At 40.7% G+C, this 21,966-nt stretch overlaps 5 protein-coding genes and 3 non-coding genes across 16 annotated transcripts; 5 read left to right on the top strand and 3 right to left on the bottom strand.

Annotated features, from left to right (window-relative positions):
- Positions 1-1,059: 1,059 nt before the first annotated feature.
- LOC124209222 (keratin-associated protein 19-2-like) lies at positions 1,060-3,854 on the bottom strand. Of its 5 annotated transcripts, none has more exons than XM_046607136.1 (4): positions 3,628-3,781; positions 3,424-3,548; positions 1,357-1,427; positions 1,060-1,299 (listed from the first exon to the last, which is right to left on the bottom strand). In XM_046607136.1, the coding sequence occupies exons 1-4, from the start codon at positions 3,643-3,645 to the stop codon at positions 1,265-1,267; spliced, it is 249 nt and encodes an 82-aa protein (XP_046463092.1). In that variant the 5' UTR covers positions 3,646-3,781; the 3' UTR covers positions 1,060-1,264. The 5 variants fall into 5 exon arrangements, 4 of the variants coding, with proteins under 4 accessions (XP_046463092.1, XP_046463094.1, XP_046463093.1 ...); XM_046607138.1 differs by having other exon boundaries at positions 1,357-1,425; positions 3,440-3,548; XM_046607137.1 differs by lacking the exons at positions 3,424-3,548; positions 3,628-3,781 and adding exons at positions 1,473-1,582; positions 1,656-1,762.
- A 975-nt stretch (positions 3,855-4,829) lies between these two features.
- Trnat-cgu lies at positions 4,830-4,916 on the top strand. The gene is given in 2 exon segments: positions 4,830-4,865; positions 4,881-4,916. It is a non-coding gene; the product is annotated as a tRNA-Thr (tRNA).
- Positions 4,917-5,582: 666 nt separating this feature from the next.
- Trnat-cgu lies at positions 5,583-5,669 on the top strand. The gene is given in 2 exon segments: positions 5,583-5,618; positions 5,634-5,669. It is a non-coding gene; the product is annotated as a tRNA-Thr (tRNA).
- A 997-nt stretch (positions 5,670-6,666) lies between these two features.
- On the top strand, positions 6,667-6,753 carry Trnat-cgu. Its single transcript is given in 2 exon segments — positions 6,667-6,702; positions 6,718-6,753. It is a non-coding gene; the product is annotated as a tRNA-Thr (tRNA).
- A 516-nt stretch (positions 6,754-7,269) lies between these two features.
- On the bottom strand, positions 7,270-16,455 carry LOC124209220 (endocuticle structural glycoprotein SgAbd-3-like). Of its 2 annotated transcripts, none has more exons than XM_046607133.1 (3): positions 16,321-16,455; positions 7,727-7,842; positions 7,270-7,663 (listed from the first exon to the last, which is right to left on the bottom strand). In XM_046607133.1, the coding sequence occupies exons 1-3, from the start codon at positions 16,399-16,401 to the stop codon at positions 7,408-7,410; spliced, it is 453 nt and encodes a 150-aa protein (XP_046463089.1). In that variant the 5' UTR covers positions 16,402-16,455; the 3' UTR covers positions 7,270-7,407. The 2 variants fall into 2 exon arrangements, with proteins under 2 accessions (XP_046463089.1, XP_046463088.1); XM_046607132.1 differs by lacking the exons at positions 7,270-7,663; positions 7,727-7,842 and adding exons at positions 15,629-16,057; positions 16,123-16,238 and having other exon boundaries at positions 16,321-16,451.
- On the top strand, positions 9,202-13,567 carry LOC124209215 (calcium-activated chloride channel regulator 4-like). The gene is made up of 15 exons (XM_046607122.1): positions 9,202-9,443; positions 9,531-9,665; positions 9,777-9,939; positions 10,010-10,305; positions 10,389-10,619; positions 10,709-10,797; positions 10,879-11,011; positions 11,104-11,252; positions 11,323-11,698; positions 11,764-11,890; positions 11,960-12,050; positions 12,123-12,337; positions 12,404-12,492; positions 12,556-12,700; positions 12,778-13,567. The coding sequence occupies exons 1-15, from the start codon at positions 9,246-9,248 to the stop codon at positions 13,284-13,286; spliced, it is 2,946 nt and encodes a 981-aa protein (XP_046463078.1). The 5' UTR covers positions 9,202-9,245; the 3' UTR covers positions 13,287-13,567.
- On the bottom strand, positions 13,669-14,405 carry LOC124209226 (prismalin-14-like). Its single transcript, XM_046607141.1, has 3 exons — positions 14,261-14,405; positions 14,009-14,147; positions 13,669-13,897 (listed from the first exon to the last, which is right to left on the bottom strand). Exons 1-3 carry the CDS (start codon positions 14,276-14,278, stop codon positions 13,827-13,829), a joined length of 228 nt encoding a protein of 75 aa, XP_046463097.1. The 5' UTR covers positions 14,279-14,405; the 3' UTR covers positions 13,669-13,826.
- Positions 16,181-21,576, top strand: LOC124209217 (calcium-activated chloride channel regulator 1-like). 4 transcript variants are annotated; one of them, XM_046607128.1, is made up of 16 exons: positions 16,181-16,294; positions 16,582-16,681; positions 17,874-18,008; positions 18,103-18,265; positions 18,332-18,621; positions 18,702-18,941; positions 19,008-19,096; positions 19,158-19,290; positions 19,362-19,507; positions 19,576-19,945; positions 20,020-20,146; positions 20,231-20,321; positions 20,383-20,600; positions 20,678-20,757; positions 20,821-20,965; positions 21,043-21,576. In XM_046607128.1, the coding sequence occupies exons 4-16, from the start codon at positions 18,136-18,138 to the stop codon at positions 21,546-21,548; spliced, it is 2,565 nt and encodes an 854-aa protein (XP_046463084.1). In that variant the 5' UTR covers positions 16,181-16,294; positions 16,582-16,681; positions 17,874-18,008; positions 18,103-18,135; the 3' UTR covers positions 21,549-21,576. The 4 variants fall into 4 exon arrangements, with proteins under 4 accessions (XP_046463084.1, XP_046463083.1, XP_046463082.1 ...); XM_046607127.1 differs by lacking the exon at positions 16,181-16,294 and adding an exon at positions 16,381-16,523; XM_046607126.1 differs by lacking the exon at positions 16,181-16,294 and having other exon boundaries at positions 16,540-16,681.
- Positions 21,577-21,966: the final 390 nt, after the last annotated feature.

Here is a 21,966-nt window from a genome sequence, read left to right as displayed (position 1 = left end):
AAAATGTAGAAAATGATTCGAAACTATGTCGACTGTAAAATTGACTCGAAAATAAACTCTAAACCGCTCTAAACGAACCAAACGTAATGATCCTGCGGGATCCTAAATGGCGCCAATTGTCGACAGAGCTCTGCCTCAACTCCAGATTTGAAATGAATTATTTTGAATAGCGCGTTTAATTAAAAAAAAGAATTGTCTAGTATAGTTATGCGAGATATTGACTTGGGACTCGGTGCCCTGTATAACTTACTCTGGCGTTAATTATGAATGTTTGGATCCTGTTGAGTGTCGTGCCAAACATGCCAATCCTGCGGAAAACCCTTATTTCTTTGGTGTCGTCTTTTTCATCGGTATGTACTGGCCTACCGGTATGCGCCAGTATGGCACTTTGGCCATTTTTCATAGCTAGTCTATTCGGCCATTTTATTTTTTGTCTCTCTTCCTTTTAAAAAAATAACTATCACGACAACCAACAAACAAAAAAAAAAGATTCGAGCAAAAATGGAAAATAGATCCTGAAAAAAAAATAAAATCGCTCCCTTCCTCTCGAAAGAAAATCCTTGAATGTGAAACAAGGAAAGGTAAGAATTTATTGGCGCTTCGCTGTGATAAAAGATAATATGCTTTCTTTTTCTCGGAAAGTATATGAATAAGGAAGTGGATGATTTTGAAAATGAGAAAGAATCCTTTGTTAGAAATATTTTGTCCGGCACTTCGCCGTTTCGGACGATTACTTATTTTTCAGTTCAGTTGGATTTTGACTAGATTTATTTGCTCAAATAACGGAGAAATAATCAAGTTACAGCAAATTTCATGGGTCGATTTATTCATCCGTCTCATACGATTTAATACTTTTGTTGTCCGCTTACTGTATTCTTACCGTAGAAGCCAAACAGACAGCAGTTTTAATCATATAACCCTGTGCAATTTCCTTCGCAATTAAGCCTCAACCAGGCCTCAGCGAAATCTAGCGCATGTGATTTGCGTAATACGCTTGGTCGGCAACTCGGCAAGTCATACTATGAGTGGTTAAGGTCATTATCAGTAAAACAACTTTAATTCTTTTGCCATGTTTATTTGGTATTTAGTATTTATTAAAACGATGTATGCCGCTATATACTGACCATCGCTGACCATTGTGTGCTATACATAAAGGCACATAGGCTTTGGGTACATTGCATAAATACATAATATAGTCTGTAGTGAACACAGAACGACAAAGTTAAATAATTCAAAATTCCATCTTTGGATCGGATTCAGATTCTCAATAGCCGTGCCCGGCGTATCCCTTATCGTAACCTGAAATCAAATTTAAAACAGTCACTATTTCTGCGGGATTCTAAGAAATGATTATACCTTCGTAACCATAGTCCCCATATGCCTTTTCATAACTACCGTAGCCTCCGTAAGCTGGGTAGCCATAGCCTTTGTGTGATGCTGGGTAACCATAGCCTCCGTATGATGCTGGGTAGCCATAGCCTCCATAGCCTCCATAACCTCCACCGTAGCCGTAGTAAACCTTCTTGGCTTTGGTCGCCACAGTCACAGCCACGAACATCAAAGCGACGATGAGCAAAGTAATCTAAAATACATAGAATAGAAAAACATGTAAATGTCGTAAATGTAAATTATTTGAAATAGAAAATTCAATATACTTTGAAGCTAATATTAGCCATGTTTAAAGATGAATAGTCGGGGACGAGATGCAAATTTCAACTCGAGCAAGGAATGGGGTTGAAGTTGTTGTGACGATCCGGTCTGGACATCCTTCCTTTTATACAGAAACCGTTTCCATTTCCGAAGAGCTGTAGCGCTTTCGCGGAGAAAAGTGAAATCTGCCTCAGGAAATTTGCGCGCAAACCAGAGTCATAAATGAATACCATATGCTTGTTTCGTGTACAGTTATTCTGGCTGGAACCAAATTTTATCGGTGATTAAAATAGCACAGTATAAAGTGAACATTGGAATATCGATTTTTTGGAGCTTATAATTTCCCTTGGTGTAAGAATGTCACCAATTGTTACATAAAATTTATATGCGCATAGCGAGGGCTTGATTTGAACTGGTAGCTTTACCAAGAACCGACAACAATTTTAGCATTGACCCACTTGTACACGCGCACCACCCGTTTATAGTTCTTTTCTCTTGCATCAAGATTACCAATAACGCACTCCGCGTTACACTTGCTAGCGTGTTAGCGCATAATGGCCGTACCCGGTTCGCAGTGGTACGGTCGCTCTAGAAAGTAATGGTTCCAGGTCTGCCGTATAACATACCCATTAATATACGTTTCTTTCTTCTATCCGCGCATTGATTTTCCTACTGACTACATATAGTTTTCTAAAATGTCAAATATTCGTGCCAAATTCTCTGTGATTGTCTTATGTATGAATGAATGTCAGCGAAAATTGTATCGCTTGACGCATTTTCGTTAAAACATTCCAAATGTTGGCTCATAGCTTTAAGCTGACTTTCTAACACCAGACAATAGACGACGAATTTAAAATGTCAGTTATCCTTTTCCAAGTTCTTGTATAGGCTATAACCCCGTTTTTCTTATCATCTAAAATTCTTGTGAAAAATATGTAACATTTGATCTGCCTATCACCGCGTGCTGTCTTGTTCCACTTTCAGCAATCACTGTAAAAATATTGCGAATTTCGAAAATTATGATCGGACCTTCCAATATTATTTCGGGAGGATTATTGTTCATTAACATTATACCATATTGCGCACATTTTTCCTGATCGACCAATTTCAGAGTTTTTATGTTTTTTGCAGCTAATTCATATAGACTATCAATTCGACTGATACTGAGCGTTATAGATTGAATTTCAAATTTTATCAAATATTTTTTAGCTATACATTTGTGATGCGGCGCCTCGGAGTAGATAGGAAAATATAATACACATCTAACAATGATGCATTGATGCTGTTAAGATTGAAATTTTTCCTTGTTTTATTTTTATCCAGTAATTAAAATAGTTCTGCTCTGCTTCAGTGAATTAATTGGAATTAACACGTGTCCCTGTACGACGTAGTAAATTATAACAGCGAAATGAAAACGAATTATTACAGAGAGAAACAGTGAAATTCAAACTTTTTAAAAAAATTAGTGTATTGGTCGAAAAGTGAGAAAACTGACAGATTATTACATCGATAAGAAAACAGGCTTGTTTATGAGCTTAGAGCGGTGCAATTACGTACATCAAAAGAATATATGATGAACTGTAAATTTCATTCAAGGCCCATATCAGTTGTCTTAATAATAGCCGTATCCGTTGCCGTAACCTGGAATTATCAATCGCAATCAGTCAATTTAAATTCACGAAATCATCATTAATGTCTTCTTATTGATCAAAACGATTTTTACCTCCATATCCTTTTCCGTAATAACCACCGTACCCTCCGTAAGCTGGATAGCCATAGCCTCCATAGCCATAGCCCCCGTAACCATAACCCCCGTAACCTCCGTAGCCGTAATACAACTTGACTTTCTTAGCCACAGTCACAGCCACGAACATCATAGCAACGATCAGCAACATAATCTAAAAATCGAATAGGAAAACGTTCAAAAATGTTTAAAAAATAAACTATAACGATTTATCAATTGGTTTAGTGAAATACTTTGAAGTTAGCAGTCATTTCTGGGCGCTGGAATAATAAGATGTGGAAGTTTGCAATGCAAATCTGAATTCACGAGTTGTGGAAGTTGATGTGACGATCCGGTCTGAACGTCCGTTCTTTTATACAACCCAAAGCGGTCCGAAGAAAGTTAGAGCGGAGCGTGTCAGAAATCTGCGCGTTCAAGTGCAGACCAGCCCAGCCTTCAGAGCAACCATGGAATCAACTATAAGTCCTGACGTAAGTCTAATTTTAGCAGCTGAAGGACGCTTGAAGTTGAAACAAAAGGTAACTAAAAATGAGTAAACTAATATTGGATGGGCTTACCCAATACCCATTACCCAAAAATCAAATCAAATCAGGTTGTGTTTAAAATATTTATATCTATCTATATTTGGCAGTCGAGTTTCTTACTCAATATTATCGGATGTCATCTGCAAATTTTCCATTTGAAATTGAGAAATCAATTTGCCATTACATCATTTCACGATTCGATGATTTTTACATGCACTCGAGTGCTTTACCCACATTTTACCAGCAATGACCCACAAGCATGCTAGACTGTTTCACCTGCTGTTTTCTCTTTTATTAGCAAATACACCAATAACGCATCATTCATTAGAGTTAAATAGCGTATAACTCTGCTTGCGAGTCTTTACCAGCAGTCAGCAGTAAGCCATTCTTCATTCCAGCCAAAGACATAATAGCACTTTCCGCCATCAACCCGCATCAACCCACATTTTACAAATGTGAAACATTTTTTTTCTTTCTCTAGAGCAATTTTTTTTTTGTCAGTAAGGCCTTCGCGAAAGTAAGCGCATGGCCCGTGTCAGCATTCGCCTGGTACGGCTCGGGAATGGTCGGCGGTGTGACAATCACGTGATCTAAACAGCATTTGCCTCTTTTCTCGCTTTTCGTACCGATTGTTATAATGTCGGGTCGCTGTTTCGCGGGGAATTATTCGAAGGATCGTTCTACACTTCTTTATAGTCTCGTTCTCATGCTTTCGCCTTCGTTCGGCGGAAAGTATAGAAGGCCAATACCATGAAAAAGAAGCATTAATATTGTCATTCACAGTTATATTAGTCTACGGAGAATTAGAATGAAAAACTCGATCTGAATCGTGTTCGAAATTCAACATCTGCGGATCGGGATGAGAAATGACCCACCTCTGTTTAGATGGAGAATAATTTCTGAAATTTTGCGCCTTCTTAGCTCAGTGGTAGAGCGTTGGTCTCGTACAGTTAATGTTAGATAACCAAAGGCCGAGAGTTCAATCCTCTCAGGAGGCATTGGCATGGAGATTGTCCATGTCGAAATGACTTTGTCACTTTGTTGCAAGGATGCTAGCCGAGTCATGTAAATTGAACAAAGGCTAAGTACAGTAGATTGTTAATAAGTATCATTTCCAATGGAGAATTAGAGTAAGAACCTCGATCTGAATAGTGTTCACAAGTCAACACCTTACGAGAAAAATCCTATCACCAGTCTGAAATCTTTGCGGGTGTACAATCCGATACTATTTATTTGGTTTTCAATAATGAGAGAATTGGTTACAGACTCTCGACAGACTCTCGACATGTTTGAGCTATGTAATATACCCAGGTTATTTCAGGGGAATAGTTAATGAAAATATATGGAGACTCGATGAAATCCATGATTATTATGTGCGTATTATTTATCGGACCGCGGATGAAGCCATCAGCCGCCATCAGCATCACATAAAATATATCCGATCCTTGTTTAAATCCTCGTCCTTCCAGCGATCTGGCTGAATTAATTACTACTTCCTTTTAGTATAGATATATTCTGTGTATTACTGCATGCCTGCTCATTCTTGTTCATCAATAACGTGGTGTTATATGATGTGACGAATCTAACCATATTTTCTAAACTATAAATTCATCTGTAAAACGATAAAACCATATGCAAGATATTTTTCGTAGCTCACCTCCCGTGCCTTCTTAGCTCAGTGGTAGAGCGTTGGTCTCGTAACATTATAGTTGGAAAACCAAAGGCCGAGAGTTCAACCCTCTCAGGAGGCATCTATCTATTGTCAGAGTTCTCCCATAAGAGGAAAACTCTGCGCATAAAGAGAAATACTAATATATATAAAAAGAAGAACTAATTTTAATAGTTGCGAACTTGTTGTATTACCTTAATTGACACATGATGTTATGGACAGTCAACAGACGTGGAAATTACTCGAGGGCGAAGAAGAGTAAAAATGACGATCTACCAGAAGGACGCTATGAGGAGGGGACGCCACGGCTGGAAGAGCAGCGGCAACAACTTAGCACAGAAACTGACAAAAGACTGCCCGTTTTCTATTTTGTCAGCCTATTTATTAACTAGTCGGATGCTGGGGGTTGGCATCTATTTTCATACGCGTCTACGTGGGAAACTAGGGGTCAATGCGCGCACTTGTTTTTCTAGGTCACTCTAGGCAGTGGCTTTCTAACTCTACTTTTATGAGTTTAAAAGAAGGAGGAAGTTAAAGTTAACATAGCTGCTCAACCTTGGGAGGTTTGTCACAGCGAGGGGGGAAACTTCTTATTCTGCGCCTATTGCGGCCACTTGATCTTTATCTGCGCCATCCCGGCGGTGGTCTCCGCTCGCAGATGCGAGGGGGGCTGCTGATGGCATCTGTACGTCTCGGTTTACGAGGGGAGGGCTTGTTTCATCAACAAGTTTCCCTAAAACGTACAATGTCGCCTAGCAGAATCTTTACACTATTATACACTAAATTGTTTTAATCGAAATGACATTGTCATTTGTTGCTTGCGAGTAATGCAAATTAAAAGAAGGCTATAAGTGGACATTAATGGGAAGTATAAGAAACATCTGATCTTATTCGGTAGTTAGAAATAACCGTCAAGAAAGTCGAGAACCTATCTCGGTTCGATGATGAAATCCACATCGTTAAATCCATTCTTCATGTTTTAAAAAAGACGACGCGATGAAACTAAAAACGGTTTCTAAACTGTAAAACTATAAAACCTGATGGTAAATTATTTTATACTAAAATGTTGTGGTAAACAAGCCTTCTTAGCTCAGTGGTAGAGCGTTGGTCTCGTAACATTAAAGTTGGAAAACCAAAGGCCGAGAGTTCAACCCTCTCAGGAGGCAGCGATTAATTAAATCTTTACATTGTTTTAATCATATTGAAAATTATTCAAAATGAAAATGACGTCGTTGTTTGTAATGCAAATTCAACAAAGGCTAAGAAGGGATTGGGAAGTATGTCCAACTACTATAAACTTCCCTCGGTCTCATTCAGTAATTAGAAATAAGCGCCTTCATTTTATAGGTTAATAATTTTATTTGCGAAACCGATTGATCGTGGAATTATACAAAACCAATCGCATAACTAGGCTACCAGTACCAGCTTCCATCTTTAATTCAGTTACCTTGCTCTACATAAATAATAGTTTGCGCTCAATTTTAAGTTTGAAAGCCCCAGAAAAAGTTTAGCTGAACAGGTTTTAGACACCAGCAGGTGTAATGTTAGTTAAATAAATTTAATTGCATTCGGTTGCCTCCGTTATTACGTTGCCCGATCTACGTCGATTGTGCAATAACTCTATGATTGACGAAGATTTTATTATCTTTTTTATAACGGAAGAAATTCGTACACACAAACGATACAGGATAACCGGCACATTAAATTGAATAAAAGGGTCATGCATTCAGTACAAACAAAACTAGACATTTTAATGTACAACTTGTAGAAAACAAATTTTTTTCTGGGGATTGTCGTACAAGAAAAATTGTTGAAATGATTTACAGGACTCCGGCGGCTTTGAGGTCTGCGAGCATCTTGACGACGTGCTCGGGCATGGGTGGAGGAGTGGGGAGGTGGTCGCCGGTGGCCTGGAATCCGTTTTCATCGGCCACCCAATTGACGGTGAGGACGACGCCGTCGGGAGTCGTGAACGAGTAGGAGCCCTTGGACACGGTCCCGATATCCTCCGGTTTGGGACCAACTTGTTTCTGGCTGCCACTCTCAGACACTTTGGTCCCATCCGCAGACTCGAAACTGATTTTGACACATTTTTTAAATTTAGGAAATGACATTAGGATCTTAAAAATATCAACTTACTCGAATGAGTAGCTGCCGTCGGCGTTCATTTCGCTGTTGGACGACACAATTTCGATGGGCTTCTTATCTCCTTGAGGTGCGGCGAGGGCCACGGCCAAGAAAGCGAGAGCGACGATCTGATAATTACACGTAATTACATAATTATATTATTTAAATGGATAACATTAAAGTTTTATTTAAAAGGATAACATCAAATAAGTAAATAAACTTACGAATTTCATTTTGGCTGCTGGTTTGGATTTTTCTGAACTGCTGTAAAGACTGTTGAAGGAATTCTGTGAGGATTGTTCTAGCGGCGCCTGCCTTTTATACGATTACATTCTTGCATGGAAAGTGAGTGGGAATAATAAGAGACCTTCTTCACTTCACACATTCTCTTCTTCTTCTTCAGTTGTGGGTGGCGAAAAATAAAGAACAAGCCTGATGTGCTCAGTAAAAGGGAAAGGAAAACTTGGCTCGCATAACGCCGTACCTGCGATGACAATTCTTTCCCCAACAAATCAAAATCGGAATTTATTGAGATTTGTTTTTTTCTGAGAAAATGGCAATACTTATTCTCTGATTCCGTGATGCTGCGCTTCTTGGAAGCCAGTGCATTGATAGGCCGTTACATCTGATAGTTGCGGTGCTTGACTGATTATTTTATTACAGTTAAAGTTGAGTCAGCAATAAATTTGTTTTTGTGTTTTAGTATTAGTTATTACTTATTACTCTTGAAATTTGAGGCCGACATAACAATGTGAAACTGCGGTGAAATGGAGATTACTATGTTTTAGAGATAAAGAATAAACGAGCCCAAAAAAATGTTTAATGCAACACCAGCGGTACGGCATGCTGGACCACAGTTATTATTCTCACTAAAATCCGACTGGTTTATCTTTAGCACGATATAAAACACGGTGAGATCATTTCATCAAATAAAAATTTTCCGTATATTAGCCAACCTAATCTTATAATATATCCGTCTCAGGTATAGCGCGCCACAGCAAATAATATAATTAACCACAAAGAGAAGTAACGTTATCAGCAGTAAATACATGAGCTGTAGCCTATATAGTGTTATTAAAGATATGCCTTATTTGATGTTGAAATTAGGTCGTTCGAATTTATCAGTTATTATACACATGCTCATGAAGAAATGAAACATACATATTTCAACCGAGGCTATCAGCATAGGTGTCTTATTTTTGAGATGATATAGTCACGTCCATCTCATGTCCAAAGCGTCAAAAAAGTACTGAAAAACCAACCATTCATTCAGATTATAGTACCTGTTGCCACCTAATACCCAAATCGTAATATGTAGCCGCTTAACTCTACATTTGCGCTCGCAACTGATATCAGTTTCAGTCATCATAAAATAAAGTGCCATGGTTTGGTCTAGTTATTATCGACCAAAAAAGAAAGATAAGGAAATCCCTGCCAGTTAGAATGATAGGATAAAAACACCCAACAAATAAAAAAATAAATGTGAATAAAATACCAATTGCACTGTACAGACCCGGTCAGTGTGATAAAAATGGGCCAGCCGACGACTTTGACGCAGTGTTGCTGGTTGGCGACGCTCTTTGTGATTTACACGGCCAGCGGCCGGTCGGGAATTGCGGTCGAGGCGAGTAAAGTCGCTCTCAATAAAAATGGCTACAACGACTTGGTGGTGGCCATCAGTACGGAAGCGCCCGTCGCTCAAGCGGAAACGATCATTAATAACATCAAGGTAGGTTATATATTTAAAAAATTGATTGTGAATCATTCACTTTTTTTTTAAATCTAATTATTTTGATTCATTTCTTTTTCGATGTAGAAAATGATACTGGAAGCCTCGCCGGTGCTCTACAAGGCGACCGAAAATCGAGCTTACTTCCAAAGCGTTCGCATTCTCGTTCCACCAACATGGACCGAAATTAAGGCCGAATTGAGCACTTGGGAAACGTTCGATGTTCGTTAAAAAAAAAATTAATTGATTATCTCACATATCCGTCCAACATTTTACGGTGAAAATCTAATCAGCGTCTTTCTTTTGTTTTTTGGGTTGAATTGAAATCTATAGACGGCTGACGTCATCGTGGACACGCCCAATCCCATGCACAAAGATGTGCCCTACACTCAACAGAACGGTAAGTGCGGCGAAAAAGGACAAAAAATTCACCTGACTCCGGACTATGTGGCCACCTTATTTGAACAGCAGAAAGTCCTCCAATACGGAAAACCAGGTACATATAATTCAATTAACGTCAACTTGAAATTTGAGATTTTACAAAATGACTTTCGACGTAAAAAAAGGCAAAGTCTTCGTTCACGAATGGGCCCATTATCGTTACGGCATTTTCGACGAGTACGGAACGCCCGGAGGAGAATATCCGCTCTTCCGCCAGCAATCAGCGACTTCCTCCATCGAGCCCAACATCTGCGCCAACAAGCCCATGACCTTAAAGGACTTTTCAGTTTGGGATATGACCAACAATGGGGCCTGTAAGAGAGATCCGGCCACGAATAGCTACGATCAAAACTGTCGATTCAAATTCGAATCGCAATTCAAACCGACCACTTCTCTGGCTTCCTACCATCAGCTCGATTCAGTATAATTCATTTCAAAAAACAATTGCTCATCACTTTCTGTCCAAAATCTGAAATTTGAAAAATATTTTTTGAAACCTTCAAGGTGGTTCATTTCTGCAAAGAATCCGAGCACAACGCAGAAGCTCAAAACAAGCACAACGACATGTGCCAAAGGAAGAGCACCTGGTCGGTCATCATGGAGAGTGACGACTTTAAGAACGGCAACGGTGTACCGAAGGATTTCGACAAATTTGACACGGATTTTAAAATCGTCAAACCGACTGGCACGCGATTTGTTGTCGTCATGGACATTTCCGGCAGCATGAAAGAATTCGTAAGTGGCCAGACGTTCCAGACGTTCACAGATATTTACTCGTGTTAGACTAATGTTATTTGATTATGTGTATATGGTGTGCTGTATAGGACCGCATTGGCAAACTGAGCGAGTCCGTCCGCTCCTGGATCAAAACTGATTTGCGCAGCGGAAGTCACTTGGGAATGGTCCAGTTCAGGTTTGCTATATTCCAAAATGATTGAAAACAGGTCCAGTTTTAAATTTATCTAATCGATTGTTGATTTGATTTGATTTTTAGTGCGGCGGCCGATATTCTAAGTGAACTGACAATGATTTCAGACGAGAAATCACGCGAAGAAATGATTGCCAAGTTACCAAAGCAATTGCAAGCGGCCACTTGCATCGGGTGCGGACTCGAACTCGCCGTCCAGGTGATTCTTTATTCCCTCCTCAGCATATCATCATATTCATTATCAACCGAAATGAATATTCTAGAAATCTTTTTTCTGAACTTATTCGCCAGATGTTAAATGAGAATAAGGGAACTTCTGAAACGGGTGGGGTCATCGTCTTGGTCACAGACGGCAAAAATTCACCTGGATATCACGACATTTCCGACGTGCAGGAAGACATCTTGAAAGCCAAGATCCGCGTCATCACCATCGCCTTCGGGTGTGAATCAATTATTTGATCGTTCGTTAAGTCTATCGTATTTTCTAACACGTCAAATTGATTTGAGTAGCGAAAAAGCCGACAAGAATCTGGAGGATCTAGCTCGCAAGACGGAGGGTAAAAGTTACTTTGTTAAGGACGAGGATGGCGGTGCAGCCCTTCAAGAGGCTTTCCTGGGCGCGTCCACCTTCCAGTCGAGCGTCCACAACGAAGACTTGATATTCAAATTGTTCGAAAAAGATTTGACGGCCGGTGGTGGCCAAACAGATTTGGCAGATGATTTCGATGTCGACGAGACAGTCGGACGAAATTTGAAATTGAGCGTTTTCAACTTGGATAATAAAAAGAGTGTCAAATCTATCGAGCTGACAGGACCTGATGGCAACGTCGTGAACAATTTCGTTTTCGACAAGACCACCGCTACACTCACTGTCGACTTGGCGAAGGTAAACAATACAATTCTATGCGAACAATCGTCTAGAAATTGAATTAACACGACGATATTTTACAGATCGGGCAGTGGTCCCTAAAAGTGAGCTTGAAAAGTTCCCAGTCTAAACCGGTTCTAGTCACCGTGACGACTCAGTTGCGTCCAGATGTTAAAGTTCCCATTACAACTAAATGCCTTCTTCCCAGTGGTAAAACATTTAATTCTTGAATCATGTTGTATTTTTTTCATATATTTGTTTATTCGTTTTTCTGGCTAGGACCTGATATCAAGAACGCCGCCGACAAAAAGATTCTAATTCGGGCCGAAGTGTGGAAAGGATCCCATCAAGTCACGGGATCTTCAGTCAGGTAATTTCGGCTCAAAATCACTTTCGTTATTGCATTCATTTTCTAAACATTTTTATATCAATCGGACGGAAGAGCTTATGTGGTGAAACCCAACGGCGACACGGCGGACTTGGTATTGCTGGACAACGGCACCGGTGCGGATGGCACGAAAGACGATGGCGTTTATTCCAAGTATTTCGCCTATCCCAATCAACAGGGACGGTACACAGTCAAGTGTCAGGTGAACAGCAATCACAATACATTCGAGCAACTGGGCTTTATCGGCTCGGCCAGTCCTCAACTCTTCGGTAATTTATTCAATGCGCATGTCCTTATACTATATTTACAGTCACAAATTAATTTTGTATTTATAGATCCTCAAATTGATGAGACGATCATTGGAGAAGTCGAAAGAATTCCAATGCCAGATTTTACCCGAATCGCTTCCGCTGGCTCGTTTCAGGTTTTTTGTTCTTCTGACAACAGACTCAAAATGTTAATATTTGATTGATTCATTGTGAATTAGGTGGAGATTCCAGTCTCTAGTGATGACTCCTACCCGCCAGCTGAAGTCACCGATCTGTCGATTATGGTCGTCAACGACACCGCCACAAATATTTCAATCGCATTGAAATGGACCGCTCCCGGGGATGATCTTGATGTCGGCACAGGTCTAATTAGATTTATCACTTCAATACTTCCATCAAAATTCGCTATACTCATATTGGCTGTTGTTTTCCATGCACAGCTTCCTATTACGAACTCAAGTATTCGGATGTCGTCGCCGATGTAATGAATTCCAACTTTGACGACGAATCCCCCAAGCGGAAGAGTCGATCCATCATCACGGAAGAGGATCTCGTCGCCGGTTCGCTCCAGCCGAGCGAGGCCGGCGTCCAGCAAACGGCCACATTTCAGCTGACGGACGTCCAGCGGGAGAGACCCTATTACTTGTCTCTGCGGGCCGTGGACAAGGCGGACAAAGCCGGCCAAGTCTCCAACTTGGTCGTTTTCTTCATCCCGGACAAAACGTTGGTAGTTTTAACGAGCAATACCGAAGACGACGAGTCGGGAGACGTGATGACTGATCAAGAAATTCAAATTCACGTCAGTACCAAAGAGGCGGGCTTTCACGTCACTTCTCTATTGGTTGCCGCCTTCGGACTCATTCTGATCGCTTTCTTGGGCGTCACTTTGCTGATGGCCGTCGTCAAGCACACGCAGTCATATCGCTCTTACAAAGGCGTTCCGGTCTAGTAAAGTTGCGAATTTTAACGTACAGCATATAGAACCCGAAGTGGGAGTAACTTTTTTGCGACTCGCACGAAATCGGCTTGTCACTTTTTTATTAGCCAATCCAATTGTAAGCCAAGCCTATAACTGTAACTAATAACAATCGAGTCTGCTATTTGTGTGTTATCTATTTTCCTGCGGTTTCTCTGCTTGTGACGTCCACACACAAATGCATAATTTTCTGAAGCTCTGTAGTTCTGCCCACAACATTTTTAATCAATACAAATCTAATTTCTAAATTGAAATCGGAATGAAATTTATCTTAACTTACATTATAGGCCTTACGTCTTGTGGAAATAATAAACACTTTTCAAATCAAAAATAACAATCATAATTTACCAATTGATTCGTTTGCATGGCGCAATTATTACTTATTGGCCGGGTTTATTTACTAAAGATGGAATATGGTTTCACAATCTTCATTACGTATTGTGGTCTTTAGCAGTATACAAGCACTTAAATATGAAAACGTTAAATTACGTCAGGACGTGAGAATCCAGTAATTTAATATCCGCCGTAGCCGCCGCCGTAGCCGCCGCCGTAGCTGCCGCCGTAGCTGCCGCCGTGACCATAACCTGGAATTGTCCACAATACGAAATAATTAATCCATTTATTCACATAAAGCATTAAAATCGTTCAATCAAAAATCAGGGTCAATTTAATAAGTATAAGAATAAATTCTTTACCTCCGTATCCGCTAGAGTAGCCCCCGTAACCGCCGTAATGATACACTGGGTAGTGATATACTGGGTAGTAGTAGCCCTTAACCTTCTTTTTGGCCACAGCCGTTGCCACCAGCATCAGAGCGACGAGCAACAACATCATCTGTAATGATGGCAAACCCAAACACACAATTGTATTATAAATAACGATTTGCGCATCTTGGCGCGAAAATTCAAAAAACATAAAAATGAATTGAAATGATAAATTTGAAATACTTTGAAATGAATGGCCATATTGTTGGATTAATTTTAGAGAGTTATTGGACGAATCAAAAAGTGTTGGTTGCACGAAAGGCAATTCAATCTCAGTTCACGAGAAAGGAGGGTGGAAGGTGTTTGTGACGATCTGGTCCGAATGCGCCAGCTTTTATACACCGCGCCCTCTTCGAACCAGATTCTTACAGATTCAGATCGAATTCGAAATAAGAGAAACCGGATACAAGCGGTCTATCAAGAAAATCAGAGCTGGCACAGTCAAACAGGCTGCATGTCTGTAATGTTTGACTGGGTACTTGTGAAACTCTGGAGGTCCAGCTCGGCGAAGGACGAGACAGAGTGAAAGGAAGCTGCAGGGTAGTAAAACAGTTATCGGAGTCTGCATCGTGAATATTGCACACATATTACACTATACCCCCAGTAAATCGAATTAATTCTTTTTGATTGATGCGATTTGCGCTGCTGGATTTTTATGTAATTATGACAGTGAAAAATCAGCCAATATAGACTTATTTTTAGTGCTATTAAGACAACTTTCTTTTTGTTTCTGAACTTTCTTTAAATTTCTGACGATTATCACTGGGTCTTTTACAATAATGGCGAATAAAACAAGCTATAATTAGAGAGATGAATCAGCTAGTAGTGATATAAGGCAAAAGAAATCATTGAATGGCTGCCAAATTTAATTGTTGTCAAGGGCGGATCTGCTGTGTTCCAGCCATTTTCTAATTATTTGTGTTGACTCGTGGCCATAGCTAGCACGTAAATGTGGTGCCAAGCGGTGCCAGCACCCAACAGCAGCCGTGATGAATTCGGCATTGACCCATAAACAAAATGTGCACCCGTTATTCTCTGACGCGTGCAGCAGCAGTCGCGGATCAGGGTTTCAATTTCGATTCCATCACCAGCGCCAGGTGTGCTGGTATATCTATACTACACCCAGTGCCAGCGTTTTATTTCTGTCTAACAAAAAACCAGAGTGTTATATAAAATCAGGTTCGCTGGGTAGATTTCTATAACATTGACTCTTGGTTTTTCCCCCCTCCAAACATTTCAGCACAAATTGTACAAGTTGTACAATTTGTGCTGCCACACAAGTATGCCAAGTGTATAAAGACAGCATTTCATAAATGCGCTTCTTTGGACGGCGAGTGTTTCCTTTTCGATTGACATTGTTGTGCTCATTCCACGACAAGATAAACTACTTCTCAAAATCGCTGTTTTTTTTTATTATTACCTGTAACATTCAGCAATGAGCACTTAACACGGTGAGTCCATTCGAAGTAAAATTCATGATTTAGTGATAAGCCTTTTTTAGAAATATTCCCATAAAGAAAAGGAATAATGAAAGAAACTTTTAATTTCGACTAAATTTGAAAACAAGTTGTATTTTTGCGCAATCTGTCGCGTATATGTTACAAACCCAACTGCTTGTGAATTATCCACACAAAATAATGGAAAGCACTTTGGGTGTCAAATGTATAGGCTACATACCGCGTATGTACAGAATAATGGTGGTGTCAATTCCGGGTTTAAATTATTTACAGGACTCCGGCGGCTTTGAGGTCTGCGAGCATCTTGACGACGTGCTCGGGCATGGGTGGAGGAGTGGGGAGGTGGTCGCCGGTGGCCTGGAATCCGTTTTCATCGGCCACCCAATTGACGGTGAGGACGACGCCGTCGGGAGTCGTGAACGAGTAGGAGCCCTTGGACACGGTCCCGATATCCTCCGGTTTGGGACCAACTTGTTTCTGGTTGCCACTCTCAGACACTTTGGTCCCATCGGCAGACTCGAAACTGATTTTTTGACACATTTTTTAAATTTAGGAAATGTCATTAGGATCTTAATAACATTAACTTACTCGAATGAGTAGCTGCCGTCTGCGTTCATTTCGCTGTTGGATGACACAATTTCGATGGGCTTCTTATCTCCTTGAGGTGCGGCGAGGGCCACGGCCAAGAAAGCGAGAGCGATGATCTGATGGTGCATATATTCACGAACATATTCCAGGATTGAAAATCGACTCTTTTGAGGTAAAAATGTTCAGTTTTAAACTTACCAGTTTCATTTTTGATTGTTTGTGTGGTTGTTCTGCACTTCTGAAGACTGTCGAAGGAGTTCTGTGAAGATGGTCTAACATTGTCAGTCTTTTATACGTCAACTTTCGTCTGGAAAGTGAATGGGGGAGACCTTCTTCGCGACAAACATTCTCTTCTTCTTCAGCTGGAGGCGTTTAGTTATTATATATGGAAAAAAGCGAAAGTAGAAATTCGGAGATGAATCAGCAATTGCATTCACGCAACTATTTTTTTGTATAAAGGAAACCTTTCTGAATTTTATTGGGTATATTTCTGCGGTTGGATATCCACCTATAAAACAACCCCAATCGGCACTTCCCTGTGGCCACATCACACAGAAAGGTTAAATTCACAATTTTGCTTTTGTTTTATTATTTGTCTTTGATTTTTTTTTGTTATTGAATGGTGAATGTAAACAATTCAATTTAAGTTAGATAGATCAACTTAGCAACTGTAGTAAGATTGAGTGCATCCGCTATCAGTTTATCTCATATTTTAATCCCGAGTTGTTTGACATATAACCACAGCCTAGAATGTTTTCAACTCAAAAACTATTGGTGCCATACGGGTTCCGTCAATGTCTCCAGCCCACGATTACAAAAGTCAAAACGTTCATTTATCAATCGAAACATTCCTACTGTCCCACGCTTTTCCTTCATAAACTATGCCCCTATTGATTTAGGTTCGGCCAAAAAAAAAAAGGTGAACTGATAAGGCAACATATAATCACGAAGTATTTATTGTTGTTCTACTTATTGTAGGACCAATTTGTTCAACCTATTTATCGCAGTTTTCATGCATGGGTTTTTACTATAGGTTTTATATGTATTTAAAATGTCGTAATAAGTCTCTTTTTTTTCAACCGTCAGTAGAGAAAGAGAGAGATAATTAAAGAATCATTTATGCCCGGCTTATACAAATATACACATTTTATCGCCTGAAATCTTTAGGTCCACATCCTGCCCAACTGGCAAAGTAAAAAAAAAAGTCTTTGATAAGATCAGAAATCTCTTGCCGCCAATGGCTGAAATTTCATTCGTCTCTGTGTTCACAACTCTGTACACATAAAATCGTATAGAGACTTCAAAAGTATACAACACCAGACGGTGCCAGATCTATTACCTATCCATTCAAGATAACGGAAAAATGGGCTAGAGCGAGGATATAAGTCAAAACACACACTACCGGGGTAATATCGTGTAGACAAAATGTACATTGCACTGGGCTCTAGCTCAGTCACGCTCAGTCCGATAAAATGGACAGATCGTCGGCGCTAGCGCAGTTGTTTGTGCTGTTATTCGTGATCAATACTGCAGAATGGCATGACGTGACGGTCGGGGCTAGTCGAGTGACTTTGACCGACAACGGCTACAAAAATCTGGTGGTGGCCATCAGCCCAGCAGCACCAATTGATCAATCCGAAAGCATAATTAAAAATATCAAAGTATTATTTCGTATATATATGCAAAAAGATGACTACCGAAATTAATTTAATCTTATTCAGTGATTTTTTTTTTTTTTTCTTAACGATTAGCAAATTATCACGGATGCTTCTCCGGTGCTCTACAAGGCGACCGGTAATCGAGCTTACTTCCAAAGTGTCCACATTCTTATTCCGGAAACATGGGACCACATCGAAGCTGATTTAAGCACTTGGGAAACGTTCGATGTCAGTCCAAAAACAAAATAATAATTATCGCCATTCTTTATAAAAATAATCAGTGTCTTTCTTTCTTTTGTTATTGTCACGGTGTGAAATCTAGACTGCTGACGTCATCGTGGACACGCCCAATCCCATGCACAAAGATGTGCCCTACACTCAACAGAACGGCAAGTGCGGCGAAAAAGGCGAAAGAATTCACTTGACCCCGAACTATGTGCTCACCATCGTTCAAGAGCAGAACATTGCCCAATACGGAAAACCAGGTATTTAATTCAATTAACGTCTACTTGAAATTAGCTATTGTTAAATGACTTTCCACCTAAAAAAAGGCAAAGTCTTCGTTCACGAATGGGCCCATTATCGCTACGGCATTTTCGACGAGTACGGAACGCCCGGAGGAGAATATCCGCTCTTCTTCCGCCAATCGGGCACTTCCTTCATCGAACCCAACATCTGCGCTAACAAAAAAATCATGTACAACACCCGTGACATAAGCAACAACAATGCGAACTGTCAAATCGATCCGGCCACGAATATCTACGATCAAAACTGTCGATTCGAATTCCATCCAAGTTTCAAGCCGGACACGTCGCTGGCTTCCTACCATCTCCTGGACTCGGTAATTCAAATCAAACGGAGAAAAGAAAAATCGAATTTCAGATTTCTTAAAAATATTTGGTTTGATATTTAAATTTCCAGGTGGTTCATTTCTGCAAGGACGGCGACTTCCATTCGCACCGATCGGAAACTCCGAACAAACACAACACCATGTGCGGCGGAGTCAGCACCTGGACGGTCATCATGCGGAACCCGGACTTTGCGTTTTACCAGAACAGACCCGTGGATTTGGACCAATTGCCCGCGAAATTTAAAATCGTCAAACCGACTGGCTCGCGTTTTGTTGTCGTCATGGACGTTTCCGACAGCATGAAGCAATGCGTAAATTAAATTTTCCAATTTAAAAAAATGCTATCGATTTAAAAATGATTTCATTGCGCAATGTAGAACCGCATCGATAAACTGGGCGAGTCGGTCCGCGCCTGGATCAAAAACGATGTCCCCACCGGAAGCCAATTGGGGATGGTCATGTTCAGGTTTGTATTTCATCATTCTGAATCAATTGAAATCTTTCATTTAAACTAATTCGACATTTAGTTCAACTGCTCACATCGTGAGCGAACTGAAAGTCATTTCCGACATGAAAATCCGTCAGGAAATGATGAAAAAAGTGCCAAAAAATTTATACTCCATCACGTGCATCGGATGTGGTCTCGACCTCGCCGTTCAGGTGCGTGTATCTATTCAGATAAAGTCTTACTAATTCGTTTAATTCAATTTCATTCATCTCCTTTGGTATAGATGTTGCAAGAGAAGGGAAACAATAAAACGGGTGGCATTATCGTTTTAGTTACCGACGGTAGAAATTCAGCTGGTTACTTGGACATTTCTGACGTGGAGGAGGACATCGTCAAAGCCGGCATACGCGTAGTCACCGTCGCCTTTGGGTGAGTCTAAAAAATGAATTAAAAATTCAATTAAAACATTTTTAAAATTTTTTCCATCGATTCGGCAGGAGTGAAGCGGACAGCAATATCGAACGTTTGGCTGACGTCACTGGTGGTAAAAGTTATTACATCAAGGACGGTGACAGCAGTGAAGCTATTCAACAGGCCTTTACGGGCGCCTGCACCTACCAGTCGAGAGTCAAAAACGACGATTTGAAATTCAAATTGTTTGAAAGTACGGCGGCGTCGAATTCGACCAGCATCGAAGGCTGCTTCGACGTCGACGACACGGTCGGTCGGAATTTGGTGCTCAGCGTCTTCAATTTGGATGATCGAAACAGTTTGGAATCGATGCAATTGTCGGGGCCGACTAATGAAATTTACGACCAAATCGATTTCGATACTAGCACGGCCACTGTCACCGTGGCATTGGCTAAGGTATGCCAATACAAATTGTTGTAATTTAAAAGAATGTCGACATAGTTTGTACGAGAGCCTGTTTGGTCGAACAGGTGGGACGCTGGGACTTGAATGTCACGCTGAAAAGTTCCCAGTCTAAACCGGTTTTAGTCACCGTCAAGACTCAGCTGCGCCCGAATGTCACGACGCCTATCAACACTAGATGCTGGGTTTCCAACGGTATATAACAAGTTTTAAAAAATGATTAATCATGTTTTGTTTTATTTTGTCAATTTTTTTGGGGGACATTTAATTGGTAATTAGGAGCTGATATCAAGGATGCGAGCAACCACCGGATTCGAATTCACGCCGACGTGTGGAAAGGAAGCCATCCGGTCACCGGAGCCTCCGTTAAGTAATTTCAAACCGTATGACATGTTTTAATGTGTTCTCATTTTTCTTTAATTGGACGGAAGGGCTTATATAGTGAAGCCCAACGACGAGTTGGAGATTTTGGACTTGCTGGACAACGGTGTCAATGCGGATACCACGCAAGATGATGGAGTTTATTCCAAGTATTTCGCCTATCCCAATCAGCCGGGACGGTACACAGTCAAGTGCCAAGTGAACAGCACCAATCACAAGGCATTCGAGCAACTGGGTTTTATCGGCTCGGCTAGCCCTCAGCTTTTCGGTAATTCATTCATTTCGTGTGTTTCTTTTATTCAATAAAAAAAAAGTGGTGCAATTTATTGTTCAATGATACTCCAGGTAATGAGACGATCACTGAAGAGGTGGAAAGAATTCCAATGGCAAATTTCACCCGAATCGTTTCCGGTGGCTCATTTCAGGTTATTTGATTTCCTGATCGCAGATTCATCCGGGAATGTTAATTTTATTATTGATTGAATTAGGTGGAAATCCCAGTCTCCAGTAATGACTCCTACCCGCCAGCTGAAGTCACCGATCTGTCGATTATGGTCGTTAACGACACCGCCACAAATATTTCAATCGCATTGAAATGGACCGCTCCTGGGGATGACCTCGATTCCGGCACAGGTCTAATTATTTATCAATTCAATACTTCCATCAAAATTCGCTATACTCACATTGGGTGTTGTTTTCCATGCGCATAGCTTCCTATTACGAACTCAAGTATTCGGATGTCGTCGCCGATGTCATCAACTCCAACTTTGACGACGAATCCCCCAAGCGGAAGAGTCGATCCATCATCACGGAAGAGGATCTCGTCGCTGGTTCGCTCCAGCCGAGCCAGGCCGGCGTCCAGCAAACGGCCACATTTCAACTAACGGACGTCCAGCGGGAGAAACCCTATTACTTGTCTCTGCGGGCCGTGGACAAGGCGGACAAAGTTGGTCAAGTCTCCAACTTGGTCGTTTTCTTCATCCCGGACAGAACGTTGGTAGTTTTAACCAAGAATTTCGAAGACGACGATTCGGGAAACGGAACTGATCAAGAAATTCACATTCACATAAATACCAAGGAGCCGAGCTATCATGTGGCGTCTTTATTGGTTGCCGCCTTCGGACTCGTACTGATAGTTTGTTTAGTCGTAATGTTGCTGGTGGCTGTCGTCAAACACCTGCTAGTATATCGCTCTTACAAAGACGTCCCGGTTTAGTCAAATAACAGAATTCAAGTTTTGAAAATGTTTTGTTGAAATTTTAAATTATTTCTTCGCCACCTGTAAGAGTAAAAAGCAACCACTAAGCTTTTCGAGTGCCCTAATTATCTTATCAAATCAAGAAAATCCCGAAAATCCGAGAGACTTTTAAATGTGTATCGATTATTCTTTAGTAATCGCACACTATCACACCACGTAGGCAATAAACGGTTTCAAAATAACGCGCGCAGTTGAAAACACGCAACTACGTATTAGCCAATCGCGTATTAGCCAATCGGTCAAACGGGATTTTGTATTCAAGTCACCAGACATTTGAGGTATTGGGGTGAACGAATTTATTATTTGACATCTCACAAATTTCCAAATGATTTGATTCCATTCGATTCGGCGGGACTGGTTTGATTGCGGAGACTGC

Source organism: Daphnia pulex, chromosome 12 (assembly GCF_021134715.1).
Source record: "Daphnia pulex isolate KAP4 chromosome 12, ASM2113471v1".
NCBI lineage: Eukaryota > Metazoa > Arthropoda > Branchiopoda > Diplostraca > Daphniidae > Daphnia > Daphnia pulex.
This window is presented reverse-complemented; position numbering and strand designations above follow the sequence as displayed.

Excerpts from the sequence above, each read along its gene's own strand:
- LOC124209217 (XM_046607125.1), top strand. The coding sequence starts at position 17,595 with ATGGACAGATCGTCGGCGCTAGCGCAGTTGTTTGTGCTGTTATTCGTG. Across the intron at positions 19,291-19,361 it reads GTCTCGACCTCGCCGTTCAG|ATGTTGCAAGAGAAGGGAAA; the intron begins GTGCGTGTATCT and ends CCTTTGGTATAG. Across the intron at positions 20,966-21,042 it reads TGACCTCGATTCCGGCACAG|CTTCCTATTACGAACTCAAG; the intron begins GTCTAATTATTT and ends CCATGCGCATAG.
- LOC124209215 (XM_046607122.1), top strand. The coding sequence starts at position 9,246 with ATGGGCCAGCCGACGACTTTGACGCAGTGTTGCTGGTTGGCGACGCTC. Across the intron at positions 11,891-11,959 it reads TAAATGCCTTCTTCCCAGTG|GACCTGATATCAAGAACGCC; the intron begins GTAAAACATTTA and ends TTTTCTGGCTAG. Across the intron at positions 12,493-12,555 it reads CTTCCGCTGGCTCGTTTCAG|GTGGAGATTCCAGTCTCTAG; the intron begins GTTTTTTGTTCT and ends ATTGTGAATTAG.
- LOC124209220 (XM_046607133.1), bottom strand. The coding sequence starts at position 16,401 with ATGTTAGACCATCTTCACAGAACTCCTTCGACAGTCTTCAGAAGTGCA. Across the intron at positions 7,843-16,320 it reads AACAATCAAAAATGAAACTG|ATCGTCGCTCTCGCTTTCTT; the intron begins GTAAGTTTAAAA and ends TGTAATTATCAG. Across the intron at positions 7,664-7,726 it reads GACGGCAGCTACTCATTCGA|TTTCGAGTCTGCGGATGGGA; the intron begins GTAAGTTGATAT and ends TGTCAAAATCAG.
- LOC124209226 (XM_046607141.1), bottom strand. Across the intron at positions 13,898-14,008 it reads CTACTCTAGCGGATACGGAG|GTTATGGTCACGGCGGCAGC; the intron begins GTAAAGAATTTA and ends GGACAATTCCAG.
- LOC124209222 (XM_046607135.1), bottom strand. The coding sequence starts at position 1,676 with ATGGCTAATATTAGCTTCAAA. Across the intron at positions 1,583-1,655 it reads TGGCTAATATTAGCTTCAAA|ATTACTTTGCTCATCGTCGC; the intron begins GTATATTGAATT and ends TATGTATTTTAG. Across the intron at positions 1,300-1,356 it reads TGGGGACTATGGTTACGAAG|GTTACGATAAGGGATACGCC; the intron begins GTATAATCATTT and ends ATTTGATTTCAG.